Source organism: Oncorhynchus nerka, linkage group LG28 (assembly GCF_034236695.1).
Source record: "Oncorhynchus nerka isolate Pitt River linkage group LG28, Oner_Uvic_2.0, whole genome shotgun sequence".
In the NCBI taxonomy this organism is placed as follows: domain Eukaryota; kingdom Metazoa; phylum Chordata; class Actinopteri; order Salmoniformes; family Salmonidae; genus Oncorhynchus; species Oncorhynchus nerka.
In genome coordinates, this window is record NC_088423.1 from 45,458,233 (window position 1) to 45,472,941 (window position 14,709).

The window sequence follows — 14,709 nt, forward strand, 5'->3', positions numbered from 1 at the left end:
TAATGCACTGTGTTAGTAAAGTAAAGACGAAGTACATATCAAGCAATATAGCCTGCTTCATCCCAGTGAGATGGTACCCTCTGTAACCCTCTCTCTCTGGCCTCGGACATGATTGATGAAGCTCTCTTGTCTTGACACAGTTATTTAATCATTCCCCGTTATGCACAATCTATTCGTGCAGTAGCAGCTAGGCAGCTTTCCATGATACAACCAGATATCTCCCCACTCGCCCCCACTGCCAGTCTCTATACGTTCTCCAGTGACTCACCCAAAACCAATAGTGCAAATGTCCATTTTATCTTATGAGCAGATTGCTTTCTTTTTCTGTGTGGTTTTTATTTTTAGCTCACCTCGAGCTCCAACTCCTTATATTGAAAGATAAGACTCGTAAATAATTGTAATTGATTTATTTTTCTACGCTTTTTCAATTTGTTCCTGGATGGACATCCTTGCGTTGGGCTGAGCAATATCAAGGCTTTTGGTTTTGCGTGTGATTGAGGCCATATACCTTTACAGGTCTATTTGTGCTGACATTAACTCTCTAATTCATATACACCTAGCCCTACGTGGGCTGTTTGTATATATGATTTTCGGCCTCAGACTGCTGACAGTTTTCTCTCAATGCAACCTAACCTCTTATGCAGTAGCCCTTTTGAGCATGCTCCAATCTCTATCAGCCCCACACCTGTCGCTCTGCCCGCTAGCGCTGCTTTGCCCAATCAGGTGGCTTCACCTGCTGCTTCGCAGTCTCCAGAGCCCGCCCCCGTAGTCCCTGAACCCACCCCTGAGAGGTAATGCTGTGTGGGTTGAAAGTTTGTCTGTTGTGGTTTTATTGTCCTCCGCCAACTGAGTGATATTCCTTGTCTTTGGCATGTGCCTATATTTGTGTGTGCACTTTCATTGAGAGTGACTGTATTGTTCTGATGTCTCACTTTTTCGGTTTCGACTATTTCTATGTGATTGATTGAACATTTATTGAAATGTGTGTTTTTGTTTTTATGTTCCAATTAGACTTGGAAAACATTGATTGTACTACATGAGTGGTTAGGTGAAAGGTTTCATGAGCAGTATGCATTTATGGCTTTGGGTTTAGTACATTCACAGGGGAGAGTGTCCAAGGTAAGTCAAACGGTCTGATGATGCTGTGATCATCTGGACTGCGTGGAAACTGTGAGGAGAGAGACACTGGGAAGACCTGCCATGTCTGTGAGCGGTGTGAGAACAGAGAGCCTCAAGGCAGTGGAGTACTGTAGTCATGCAAAGCATGTCTGCCAAACCCATCATCCTTTAACCCTTAACGTCCTCATCGTCATAACGATCCATCCATCTTAAACCTGTTTTTTTATTAGACCAGCCTTAATACAATATAACAATGACCTGGGGCTGCGCAAGCTGTTGCTTTTATGGTTGGTCATCATTGCTGCCCCCCCCCCTCCCTCCCTCCACATAGGAAGCAGACAGTTCTGTCAAATCTAGAGAGAGTTTGCAGGGTGAACACAGTCAATATGTCACACAAAGAATTCCCCAAATTCCCTTTCCTAGTTTCCCCCAGAGCCCGACTTCCCTCTCTTGATCCTTCCTGGCTGTTTTAACTCTACTCTGTCCTCTGCAGCGAGCAGCCACCCCCAGCCACCCAGACACAGCCAGTGGCCCCTGAGGCCCCTGCAGTCCCCTCTGGGGCACCTCGCCACCTGACGCATGCAGCCTCCCATATCTCGTCTGCTTTGATTACCCAGTCTAGGTACAGTTGTCACTCAATCACTCCCCCTGTCACAGTTTCTACCTTTTATGTCAGTCAGTGTTGTGTGGATTTGGTTGAGATAGGAGGGGCAGAAGCAGGTACAGATGCTAGTACATATTTGCTATTTTATGGGGGGCCAGAGAAGAGTTTAGTGATGAAAATGGATTGGGTTGGGAGAACTTTATTTTCTGATGCTGAAATAGTGGATGTAAGAGTATACAGGGTGTCAAACGGGATTTATTTGGATTGTCCACAATAGATGATCTATAGATGCTCAAACTATTAGCAAACTACCAACTGCAAGTCAATTTATATGCAACAGCTTGCTAGGGTTGGCGTATAACGCTCTTCGACATAATTACATGAGCCAGATATTGCATCTTGGTGAAATACCCCAGATCACCCCATTGGACCTTGAACCTTCAATGGCGATGCCTGAGATCATTTTCTTAGACTTCTGGATTAGGATTTTGGACCATCGAGAGGCATGGTGTCTATACTACTTTATTGGACCCTCCGAAAACTATTTTGGACCATCACAGCAGATTAAATTAGTTTCCATGTAAATGGACAATAAAGTATATCATATTGTATCCATAAATGGTGGTTTGTCAGTAGGATCAAAAATCACGTGAAAAATAGGGTCCCATCTACTTGCAGGGTACCACTAATGGCCATACGTATTGAGATTGGGCAGATAGGATAGTTTTTGCTAGAGGACAATTTGTTGACAGTTAGTTGAACATATATAAAACATCTATTAGGGACTATCCAACTAAAGTGTTACCCTCTATTTTGCATTACAGTGTAGTATTTCAGAGGGTTTAAGAAGGCATAAGAAATTCTAAGTTCTCATTGTGTATGTGGAGGAAATTGGAGTGAGCCCTAAACCGTCTCTCAGACCCCTCTTGTTGGCTCTCGTTAAGAAACAAGGTTTATAAGCAAGGGCCACCGCCCACCTCTGCGCTGGAGGCTCTGTCAATCACCCCAGTGTTCCGAAGCAGCACTTTGCCAAAACGAAAGCGCACCCTGCCCTCTGGGAAACCCAAGCACCTGAGGTACACACACACCTGGGCAGACTGACACAGTGACAGAGAGACTGACCACGTCACAGACGGTGGTGTGCAGAGTTGCTTCGGTACGTGGGATAGGGGACAGGAGGGTAATAAAAAAAACGAACTTTAGGACACTAGCCCGGATCAAAGGAGCAAGGCCATGACTGCAGCGTTGCTTCATTCGGATTGGCCGTGTTTCATAAGACTATCGGATTATTTTACATCTGTCGCAGCATGAAAAGTGGTGCAAAATGAACTGCGACAGACCCAATTGGATACTTGCTATTTTATGGGACTGCAATAGGTCGGTGCAACTTTTTTGCTTGCCTGCACTGGGTCCAACTTCTCTCCAAAAGCTCTTTGCATTAGCTCTCTCCATTACAGCTGAATGGATAGGAAAACGTCCATGAGGCTTGATGTGCAGACGGTACACTGCAGATTGTCTCAAGGGACAAGCGGAGGAATGTAAGCTCATGTGGGGGTTTGGCAGCATTTGCTAAGTTTTTGTTTGACTAATTTGCACCTCTTTCTCCACAATGTCAATATTCCCTTCACAATTATTAATGGTTAGATATGTTTGACCCCAATATAAAAAAAAATCCCATTTTAATGCTGAATGTGGCTAACATCACTCTGAAGTTGACTTTTTTTTTTTACATTCCATCTCTCATCTAGAATTTGCAGGTCACCCTGTTTCTTCCATTTAACACACGCACAAAATCCCCACAGGCCCGTTCAAGTCTGAACCTTTGCATGTCATAGTAAGGAACAGCCTCCTCTCAGAGTTGGTATTAATGGGCTCTCTTCAACCTGCGACGGCCACATAATTAGTGATATGAGAGTAGTTCACTTGGTAGTGCACATAGTAGTCCAGTTAGTGATTGTACCACCTTGTGTGATGGCGGTAGCTCCTCTATCCCACGCTCTCCCATGCTCACTCTGCACGTCACTGCTCAACTGCATGCTCACACACTGGCTTGACTAATTATCATCTGGGGGGTGGGGGGTGGTCGTTTGTCATAGAACAGCAGAAGGGTGTAGCACTTGGATGTCGATCACAATCATTTGTATCCTGCAAATCAGTGATGTACTAAATCGTTATCTATGGCTGTGATGCACCATTCAAGTCAACTACTGAATGGCTAACTAGTGGCTACAGGCTATTAGCAGCTGTTGATCGATGTGATGCTTCATAGTGCAGTAGCTGGAAGGGTCATATTATGTGCTCTAGAATGCTATAGAATTCGGTACACAAATTGAACACAATTTCAAAATGTGACACTTATCACAAAAGATGACTATTTTCTGTGCTTGTAGAATACCCTCTGATTTGTCAGTGTCTAGTGGGTATGTTATGAAATGACCTTCATTGTTTTGCTTTGCATAACAAGGGGGTTTATGGTACGTATGACTCAATGATCCCCAAGTTTGTTTGGTTCAGCCAACCATTGTAGAGGGTCCATTTTTTTGTTTTGTATCAACAGCTGTGTTTAAATAACTAAGGAAATCAAATCTAACCTTTAATATGATAGTGGTATTTTATAGAGATCTCCTGGAGCCAGTGTGGTTACCACAGTTGCTTGAAACTGTGAAGGCTATATCGACTCATGATGTGCAGTGAAGGGTGGTTTGAAGTGAATTCATCTCGCCAGCATGTTAGTGTGTTTTTGAGACGTGGTCCTGTGGCCCACTTGAACGTTTCCTAATAATTGTGTCATTGTTTTCTTTTCAATGTGGATTGGATGTGTTAACTGATGTTACCAGGAGTGTTGGCCTGTGCAGTGGAGCCAGGTGTGTGTGTGTGTGTGTGTGTGTGTGTGTGTGTGTGTGTGTGTGGTATCAATATAGTTTCCTTGATTGATGGGGATAAATAGAGATATGGTGTATAGGAGCTTAGGTGTGTATCAATTTGGTTTGGCAGTGTTAGGATCATGGATTTTCAGAACCAGTTTAATTTTCTCTCTAAGATAAATATTTTTTTCCTTTGTGTGTGTGAATGTGTGCTCTCACAAAGGTATTGCTATGAAACCAAGTTCACCTATACTTAAAAGAGACTGATTGTGTGCTGCCCTTTGTTTCAAAAGCTACACAGCTGACTCTGTGGTCAAACTAGGCTGACTGACTAGCAGTTAGAATGGAACTGCTGTGATCTGATAATGTTACAATATGTGAGAAATCCGATGACTCTTGCTTTCCTTAATTAAACAGTGGAGAAAAGTTACATCTGCACATGCAATATTTAAAAACCGGATGCCATTATCGGAAACAAACGCATTGGGCAGCACGGCATCATACATGTATAGGTGTACATGGCCTTCATCCAAAGAGCTATTTTTGACCCCTGTTTTTGACGCCTGACCCCTTTTGTTTCTGATGCGTTATAGCTACAGCCTGCAACAGTCTGCCTCTGGTTACAGCTCCCAGTACAAATCCTCAGTCTCCAGGTACTTCTGTGGGGAAGTTTATCCAGATGCCACTGTCCATAGAACATCTGGATAGTGTGCTTCCTTCCCTTTTTGTCAACATAACTTCACTTCCGGAATAACACACCCTTATTCCCCTCCCTCTGTTTTTAGCTCGAAGGATGAAAATTGTGCTTTGACAGTGTTCGTTTTAACCTGCGTTTTAACCTCCCCTTTCTTACAAATATGTCAATCTGCTCCTCTCACCGCTCAAATGAAATCTGTTGGTGACTCTGTGAATCTCTCACTGCCATAACTGAGGCTCTCTGTTCTAACACTGTTTCTCTGATACCAGGCTGTCTTTCTCTCTCTCTGTGTGGGTCTCTGCTATATTAAACTCCCACTAACCTTTGAGTTAAACGTGTCTGGTGAAGTGGAGGAGCTCCAGGTAAGACTCAAAACATATGTGGACACTCAGTCAGGAAGGAGAGAGGTGGCTGTCCAGCATTCAGCGTACTAGGTTTAATCGTGAGGCATAGTGCTAACAGTCTCCTTATTAGTAATTGATACTTGTAGTACAGTTTCCCAGTTTAGATTGTTATATTGTCTAAACTATGACCGTTCAGAAAACAGCTAGACTGATGATCAGACTAGTAGATATGTTTCCATCTTGGTGGTGATGATGTCACTCAGCTTCTTTTTTTTATCCTTCTGCAGCCAATATGGCCAGGCTCCCCCCATGCAACAAGCCCCTCCCATGTACCAGGGGCAATCCATGTACCAGGGGCAATCCATGCAGCAGGGGCCTCCCATGCAGCAGGGGCCTCCCATGTACCAAGGGCCTCCCATGCAGCAGGGACCTCCCATGTACCAGGGGCCCCCCATGCACCAGGCCCCGCATATGCAGCAGCCTCCACACATGCAGCAGCCTCCACACATGCAGCAGCCTCCACACATGCAGCAGCCTCCTCACATGCAGCAGCCTCCTCACATGCAGCAGCCTTCTCACATGCAGCAGCCTCCTCACATGCAGCAAAGCTCCATCCAGATCCCTGTGGGCCCTCCCCCACCCAAGGTGGTCAGCACCGCCTGCATCGTGCCAGGTAGTTACAGCAGGTGGCGCTGTGTGACCATTTGTATGTGTGTTAACAATACGGTAAGTATGGATAGTGTTTACTTAACCGGGTGTCTCTTTGGGTCATAGCTCCTGCCCCTGTTACACCCCAAGCCGCCGCCCCTGAACCCCCCTCCAGCAGGCCCCCCTGGATCACTGACGACTCTTTTGCGAACAAGTTTGACCCCAGCAAGACAACCAGCACCAGCATGAAAGTGCCTGCTCTACCTCAGAGTGCCCCACCAGCACCGGCCTATATCCCACACCCTGGCTCTGCCCACACCCCTCACTCTGCCCCAAGCCCTGCCTATAACCCAAGCCCTGCCCCCTACAACCCCACCCCTGCCCCTTTCAATCCCGTTGCCCGGGGTGTGGCCCAAAGGGCGGAGCGCTTCGCTGCCAACAGCAACAGAGCACCCCTCTGTGGAGCCTGCAACAACATGATCAGGTAACAACAACAATACACTGAGTGTACAAAACATTAAGAACACCTTCCTAATATTGAGTTACACCCCCCTCTCCTTTTTCCCTCAGAACAGCCTCAATTCATCAGCGCATGGACTCTACAGGGGGTCGAAAGCATTCCACAGGGATGCTGGCCCATGTTGACTCCAATGCTTCCCACAGTTGTGTCAAGTTGGCTGGATGTCCTTTGGGTGGTGGACCCTTGTTGATAAACGGGAAGCTGTTGAGTGTGAAAAACCCAGCATCGTTGCAGTTCTTAATACATAAACCGGTGGGCCTGGCACCTACTACCATACCCCGTTCATAGGCCCTTAAATCTTTTGTCTTGCTTTTTCACTCTCTGAATGGCACACATACACAATCCATGTCTCAATTGTCTCAAGGCTTAAAAATCCTTCTTTAACTTGCCTCCTCCCCTTCAGTGGATTTAACAGGTGACATCAATAAGGGATCATAGCTTTCACCTGCTTTCTGTCGTTACAGGGGACCCTTCCTGGTGGCCCTGGGTCGATCCTGGCACCCAGAGGAGTTCAACTGTCACTACTGCCACACATCGCTGGCAGACTGCAGCTTTGTGGAGGAGCAGAACGCAGTGTACTGTGAGAACTGCTACGGAGAGTTCTTTGCCCCCACCTGTGCCCGCTGCAACACCAAGATCATGGGGGTAAGATGACGGACCCAAACGCAGACAAGTACAACACCCACGAAGTCACTTTGTGTGTAGCATACACCCACACAATAACTTTTTGTGCCTGCGTTCTTTTTGGTGTGCAGGAGGTGATGCATGCTCTGCGGCAGACATGGCACACCACCTGCTTTGTGTGTGCTGCCTGTGGCAAGGCCTTTGGAAATAGCCTCTTCCACATGGAGGATGGGGAGCCCTACTGCGAGAAAGGTACTTTAGATCAATGGAATAGCATGGCACATAATGAAACGCCTCAAGTGTTGAATGTTTCCTTCAGAGCCCAAACTAGCTCCTGTATGTTTGTCATAATGTCCTCTTCTGCAACTGAACAACATTTGAATTATACACAGAGACAATTTTTTAAATTTTTATTACGCATGTAACTTTGCAACCGTTTGTACTGTGCAAGTGTTTTCACACTCTATGCTTTCTCTTCCAGACTACATTTCACTCTTCAGCACTAAGTGCCATGGCTGTGACTTCCCAGTAGAAGCGGGAGACAAGTTCATTGAAGCACTGGGTCATACTTGGCACGACACCTGCTTTGTCTGTGCGGTAAGAATGGCTACAGCGCTGTACAATAACCCATGTCCCTGCTGTATAAAACGGTTATTACTCTTGGACTGTGCCAAAAAATATTGGTTTGTGAGATTCACACTTGTGTCCGTCTCCCACAGGTGTGTAATTTGAACCTGGAGGGCCAGCCCTTCTACTCCAAGAAGGACAAGCCACTGTGCAAGAAGCACGCTCACGCCATCAACGTGTAGATGCTCCATCTGCAGTTTTATAGGGTGGTGGGCAGGTGCTTACGTAGCTATGCCCAAGCCTTGGCAAAGAGCCCAGTAGAGGGCATTGATGCCAGTCAAAATGATGAAAAAGCTGAAGATGATAGCAGCAAGATTGACTGTTCAGCAATCAGGCGTGACAAAATTTTAAGTATTTTCATCAGTACTGAAATTCAAGACAAACTAAAATGCTGCAGCCCCCCCCCCCCAAACATGTGTTACGTTTGTATTTATTAATATCACTTACAAATTAATTATATTGTATGTCAGAGAATTCTGATGTAAATCCTTTGCTACTCCACTCAGATCCTGGAGGGCCTCAATCCAGTGAAGCTGGAGCAAAAGCCTTAGCAGCCTACAGACACAGAGGCAGACTGAATGGAGTAGCAGGGCAATCAGTAAATAAGATGCCTTATTTCACAGGAACACTGTGTGCTTTGTTTTGAATGTAAAAACCCCAATAGCTTGCAGTGAATGTCATAAGATCGTTTCAGTATCACATACAGTAGATTTAACATGATGATGCCTCACTCCGACCAACAGAGCACAGAACGTGAACCGATACAGTACACTGTAGCATGACACATGCAGGCCTACGAATGCTGTTTGATTTCACAAAGGTATTATTAAAGTGACAGTTTAGTAAGTGATATTTATTGCATCTTTGGCAAAGTGTTATTTATTTACATAGAATAAAACGGAAGTATAACATCCATGGATGTTTTATATTGCTGATAAAACAAAACAGTTATATTTGGGCTTTTGCTGAATTATTTAGTTTTTTATGCATGCAGTTGCATCATACAGAGGTTCATAGTATCATCTGAAGAACCTGTCACTCACTCTTTCATCCTGGATTTATTTATTTATGATATACAAAGATGGTGCTCTGTTACATTAGGATACAGTAATACTATACCAACTTTGGGGATCCAGGTAGAAGATGAGACGAAACGTTGGATATATTTGAACACTTTATGAGGTAGGGAAGTCAGGTTTTTGGTATGTGTCTCATAAACTGGATTTGCTCCTGACTGGAAATCAAGGAACCACTCTGTCTTTTGTAGTATGTAATGGGAATTTTGGGGAGGTGCACAGATTGGTGGACCAGAGCCAGAAAGATATGTCACAGTGGGCCACCGGACTATTGTGTCTCTGAATTGTGCTTAAGGGAGACGAGCTCTGGCCTGGGGTCTTACAGATATATTTTACACAACAGATGTCTATGCATGGTGATATGACATACACCTGTATGAAGCGCTTCATTTAAACAAGAATATATAGGAAATGTCTGTCAAGTTAAAAAAAATAAAAAAAATACAGCCAAACACAATCATTTCTCTCACTAGCACACACACCTTAAAGGTCAGTTGAGACAGTGTGCTTGTGTTCAGACTTGATACTTTCAGAGTTTATTTTATACATCTTTGTGTATGTTCTGTATTTGTGTAAGTGTGTCTGCATGCTTGAGTTTGTACATGATTGTCAGTGCATGTCTACTGAGGCAACATCAGTATTAGTTATGTATCTGTGCCACTAGAGTAGCAAAGCATACTGTGATTTTGCATAACACTGAGTACTTTTGATATGCATACTGTATGTGTGTAGATCAACTGGTAAGAAAAGCACAGTCCGTGCCAGTTCAGAATAAACCTTACATGGTACCATTGGAGGGAAATGAAGACGGGCTTGAATTGTTGCTAAATAGTTGTTTACTGAAAGTTCAGCGTCTTGAAACTAGTTGTATAGTTTCCAACCACTAGAGTGCAACAGAGTGTTGACACCATTCTGCTACTTGGCATGCCTCAGACACTAGTCACTACATAGTACACTCACTGTATGTTCCCTCTGTCCCCACTCCAGCAAACACTACAAAGCCATTTGTCACCCCTGTGGACTTCGTATCCAACAGTTCAATGTCAAGCTTTTTTTCCAGGCCCCATGTATCAACCAGCCATGTCATTACACGAACTCCATAATCAGAAATTGTGGACAGCATAGGGAAAACAATTGTTAGGTTATTTAGATGGTTCCCCTTTTTAAAAAAAAAAGACTATTGCGTCAACATGATGATAGAAATGCTGTGCATCCCATTGAGGCTAGTCTTAGACAAGCAAATGTAGTGTATTTTGTGTTACCTGGTATCTAAAGGACCATGTCAGCAGCCCAAAATGTCAATATCGCTGGTTCCAATGCTCACACGTGTCCTCTGTAGTCAACACTGGCAATAATAACACTATGAAAGAATAGTTAAGGACATAATTAAGGAGGACCCAGTTTTATAGAATTTCACAGTCCATTCCCAAATGACTATAACTTCTCTCTGCCGTCAGGCATTCATTCCATTTAGGTAAGAGGTCTCTGGTGCATCTCTGTCCTCTGTAACGAGAGACTTAAGTAGCCTTCATCGTTCTCTTCACTCTTGACACGTCCCTCCCTCCTGGCTAGTTCTCACTAAACATATGGCACACAGGTTACTTTGCAATGACACTGTATTAAGACCATCCTTTTCAATTTCAGGCTGCTGAGTGGTCTTTTAGATGTTGGTTCACACATGATATCTGTTTGTACTGCTGTTTAGTAAACACTGGTGAGGCTGCAAGGTTTATATCCAATGTGCAAAAGGGATTGCTTCTTCTTCCATGTTCTGTGTTTTGATCGGGGAAAGTGATTTTTTTTCTAGAGTAGTATTTTTGTTTTAGAATAGATGATATATACTTGGCATGAGATAACAACCGCCACTCTTAAATCGGATCGTTGATTTACTCGTGTTTTTGAAGCAGCAACTGAAATATGGCTTTGATCTTTGAGGAGTTGTAGGGCGTCAATGTTTTTTTTCTTTGGCATGGACTGTGTTGGAGGAATGGAGTTGTTGTCATTGTTCTGTTGTACATTTATTAATAACACCTGAATTAGTGGTTCATCTCTTGCTGCATTTGTACTTAGAACCCTATCGTCTATATAGATGAGGTCTTTTTTTTATGTGGAACGTTGATGTGTTTGGATTTGTAACCCCATATTTCAAATGACTCACCCTGCCTGGCCTACCATAACACAAACTATACTTAGAAATAGGAACATGTTTTATGCATTGCTTTATTTAGTGAAATTCATCTGACTGCTATCAGAACAGAGTTACATGGAGAAAGGATATACCTTGACGATTGAAGAATTTAACAGGAGTCTATCGGTGTGTGTGTGTGTATCTATCTTGTGAAGGAAATGTGCTTGATTTCGTCTCTCTTGAGAACTTCCTGGATTGGGCAATGTTTGAAGGGCCTTAATTTATGCATGCCGTAGCCTATTAAATACCATGACCTTAATTTATATTGTTCAGCAAAGACTACAAATCACCATTATGTTTTTGTTTTACAACTACAAGTATGCCTGTATTACCAGAGTCAATGTTGAGAGGCTGCTGGTATCTCTATGGGGTCGTTCCACAAAATGGGTGCCTCTTGCATCCGTTTGATATTTAAGTAGAACTTGTGCAACAATATTACATTTTAAAAGCCTGTTATATTAAATGAAGTGCCCTTTTAATACCAAGCATTTGGAGAATCCAATAAATATATTTTTTTTATGTGAATAAAGGCTACCTAAAGTGCCAAAATTCAGCGTTTTGACGCCCCTCCGTCAACCGTGTCACTTCCTCTAGGAAGATTTCAACCCACTTACTCAAAACATTTCTCCAAGTGTCACCATCGTTGTCCTAGTTATTTTTGTTGCTTTTACAAAGTAATTTGAAGATGATTTATTTCATGTGATTATTGATTCATTTACTCCTGTCCCTCATTTTGGTGATCCCTGTTATGTGAACTGAACTTTTGTTTTAATATGGTGAAACTATTTCTTTTAAACTATGTTTTTTTAAGGAAAGTTTGAACATTAATTGTCAAATCATAGTTTAAAAGCAGGTGATATGGATTGACTATTTTTGGCCATTTTCTGGTGTTTTGTGGTGGGAAACTGAGCGGGTTGAACATAACACGTCAACACTGTTACCCATAGATAGCTAAACCATTTCTAGACTATTTTTTCATGAAGCTGATATTCACTTGCCACTCCCTCAAGCACAGACACATCCATTCCCCTTGTCACAAGGGGATTTATGGTTGATTTAAGAAGAAATCATCAACCCTGTTACTTTATTTTGATTAGATTTATTTGGCACTTTATAATAGGCCCTTTCTATAGTCATTTTTGTTATTTAAAAAACCTCTTGAGATGAGAACATGTTTTTTATGAATTTGAACATGTGCGCTTGACAATGTTAAATTACACTTCTCAAAAGGCACTGAATTGGTGGAATGACCCTAGGATGGTTTGAATCTTTGAAATGTGTCAATAAACATTTTATTTCACAACATTGTCTTTCACCTTAATTTATTATTCCACTTCCTTCTCACCCTTATTCTTCCACTTCCTTCTCACCTTTATTCTTCATATCCTATCCTCTTCATCTATCTCCTCCACCTTTTTATTCTCCATATCATCTCTCCTTTATCCATGTTTTTCAATCCCTCTTATGTCCACCTCTTTCTCAATTTTCACCAGCTTCTCTCTATATACCTCTCAAGCTCCTCATCTCCTCTCCTCGCTTCTTCCCCGACTTTTTACTCTCCACGCTCTTCTATTTGTGAGTAGACTATTGTATGCATGTGTCAAACAAATACGAATATACTGTAGTAGATTAGGGCAATGAAAAATAATAGGTATGTCCATTTACACCAGGGGGCGTCACTGAGGTAATTGGAACATACTTGAATTCTCCATAGAAATACTCCTACCGCAACTCGGTCCCCCTCAAATGGTTGTGCATTCGCTGCAGTGATTGGAAAATGTTGGTCTGTCTACGTGTGTTTCATCAAATGACATAGGCAGAGGCAAAAAACAGAGCGAGTAGAGCAGGGCCGACGTTAAACTGCAAGTTTGGGAAATGTACACCACATTTTTGCAACTTCAAGACGAAATAGAAAGATACAGAGGAGTGCTCGCACGGAACCAAAAGGATTGCCACATCTGCTGAAGAAAAAGGTGAGGTGGAATGAAATCTATCCAGGCTAGGTCATACTCCTGTTAATTCTGCCCTCGCTTTGGCTGTTGTCTTGGGAAAAGTTTTGTTTTTGCGTCTGGAAAATAAAACAAAAAAACACAAATTAGCTACTGGCTTCATTTTGGAAGTGTATTACGTTTATATTTATTAACTAGTTAGCTAAACATTTTAGCTTCGGTTTAAATACAGCCACTTGTGTCCGAGAGTTTGTTTTGAAAGCGAAAACTACCTCGCTAGATTGTTAGCGCTAGCTAATTTTAGCGTAGCCACTTGCTAGTTAGCGAGCTAGCTAAGTATCGAGATATATTTGTTTGGCTAGCTTACTCGTTTGCAAGTACTTCTACTAGCAAACCCGACACTGAACTTTGATATTGACCGAATGGGTTAGTATATAGTTAGCCAAGGTATTATTTGCTAGTTGCTAAGTTTAAATTGTTTTACAAATCAATTCACTCATTACGCAATGAAAGTTGTTAGCTAGTGGGTTGCTAGTTAGCTAGCACAGAGCGGTATCACGTAACTAACGTTAAGTATCGCTTCCAGAGACATTGTAACATATTTTAGTGAGTGATTGAATGCGATGAGGTTTGGAATCATTTGTATTAAATTAGATGACAATGTAACGTTTTTCACTTTCCCTCTGAAAACTAAGTTATAAATCATATATTTGAATTGTACTACTTGAAAGCTTAGTAGGCTAGCCTAGTGTTAACTTAATTTATTATACATAGTTAACTAGCTAACGTTAGTTGTTAACGGATTACAACTGTACATTGGCTCATGGTAGGCCTCGTTGTAATGTAAGTGTGTTTTGTAACAAGTGCTTAGGACAACGTACTGATAACAAGGATTAAGTTGATTCAACAAATCGCCCAAATGAGCATTCATCCTGCTCTTTTTAATTAGACTTCACGTCAGCTCTCACGTTTCTGCCAATAACTACACACATAGTTTGAATAAAGGGGTTTCTGGGGGGCTACCATGAAGGTTAATGGATTTTTATTCCCTGTTGACTATCATTGCACATCGTAAATTGGTCAATCATCGTCATGTGATATAGTCCACGCTGATGGTGTGAAAGTATTGGAGGCAGTGAGACACGTCAAAATCTGGCAATACACACACAAACACCCATACACACACTACGTCAGTAGCAAGAGGTCTTTTTTTTACAGGGAAAATACCTAGTGTCTCGTCTCATGGTGTCGGTTGCATACGAATGGGCCATTTTTGGCCATGCTTTTCTCGTCTGAAAAAAAGCTTTAATTTGGGCCTGGAGCACACTCCCCACCATCCAATGCTGAAGGCAACTCTGGAGTGAATGGGCTCTGGAAAATAGCGGGGTCAAAAACCAGATGGAAGCCCTGACTGTGAAACTGTTAACTTTAAGCGGCATGGGGCAGAAG

At 42.7% G+C, this 14,709-nt stretch overlaps 2 protein-coding genes across 16 annotated transcripts in view; both read left to right on the forward strand.

Moving 5' to 3' along the window:
- LOC115113876 (LIM domain-binding protein 3-like) overlaps nt 1–12,614 on the forward strand; it is a 90,647-nt gene extending 78,033 nt beyond the window's left edge. For 7 of the 14 annotated variants that reach the window (XM_065012839.1, XM_065012841.1, XM_065012840.1 and 4 more), the window contains 9 exons: nt 1,613–1,741; nt 2,668–2,799; nt 5,181–5,240; nt 5,916–6,301; nt 6,403–6,760; nt 7,261–7,441; nt 7,552–7,672; nt 7,902–8,017; nt 8,140–12,614. In XM_065012839.1, coding sequence (XP_064868911.1) covers nt 1,613–1,741; nt 2,668–2,799; nt 5,181–5,240; nt 5,916–6,301; nt 6,403–6,760; nt 7,261–7,441; nt 7,552–7,672; nt 7,902–8,017; nt 8,140–8,229 — 1,573 coding nt within the window. In that variant the 3' untranslated portion in view covers nt 8,230–12,614. The other 7 variants (XM_065012846.1, XM_065012847.1, XM_065012848.1 and 4 more) reach the window with 4 other exon arrangements.
- Nucleotides 12,615–13,032: 418 nt separating this feature from the next.
- The window catches only part of LOC115113284 (bone morphogenetic protein receptor type-1A-like), a 64,437-nt gene continuing 62,760 nt past the window's right edge, over nt 13,033–14,709 (forward strand). For both annotated transcript variants that reach the window (XM_029640794.2, XM_029640795.2), the window contains exon 1: nt 13,033–13,284. The gene's annotated coding sequence lies outside the window, so the exon portion shown is untranslated. The remainder of the gene's footprint in view (nt 13,285–14,709) is intronic.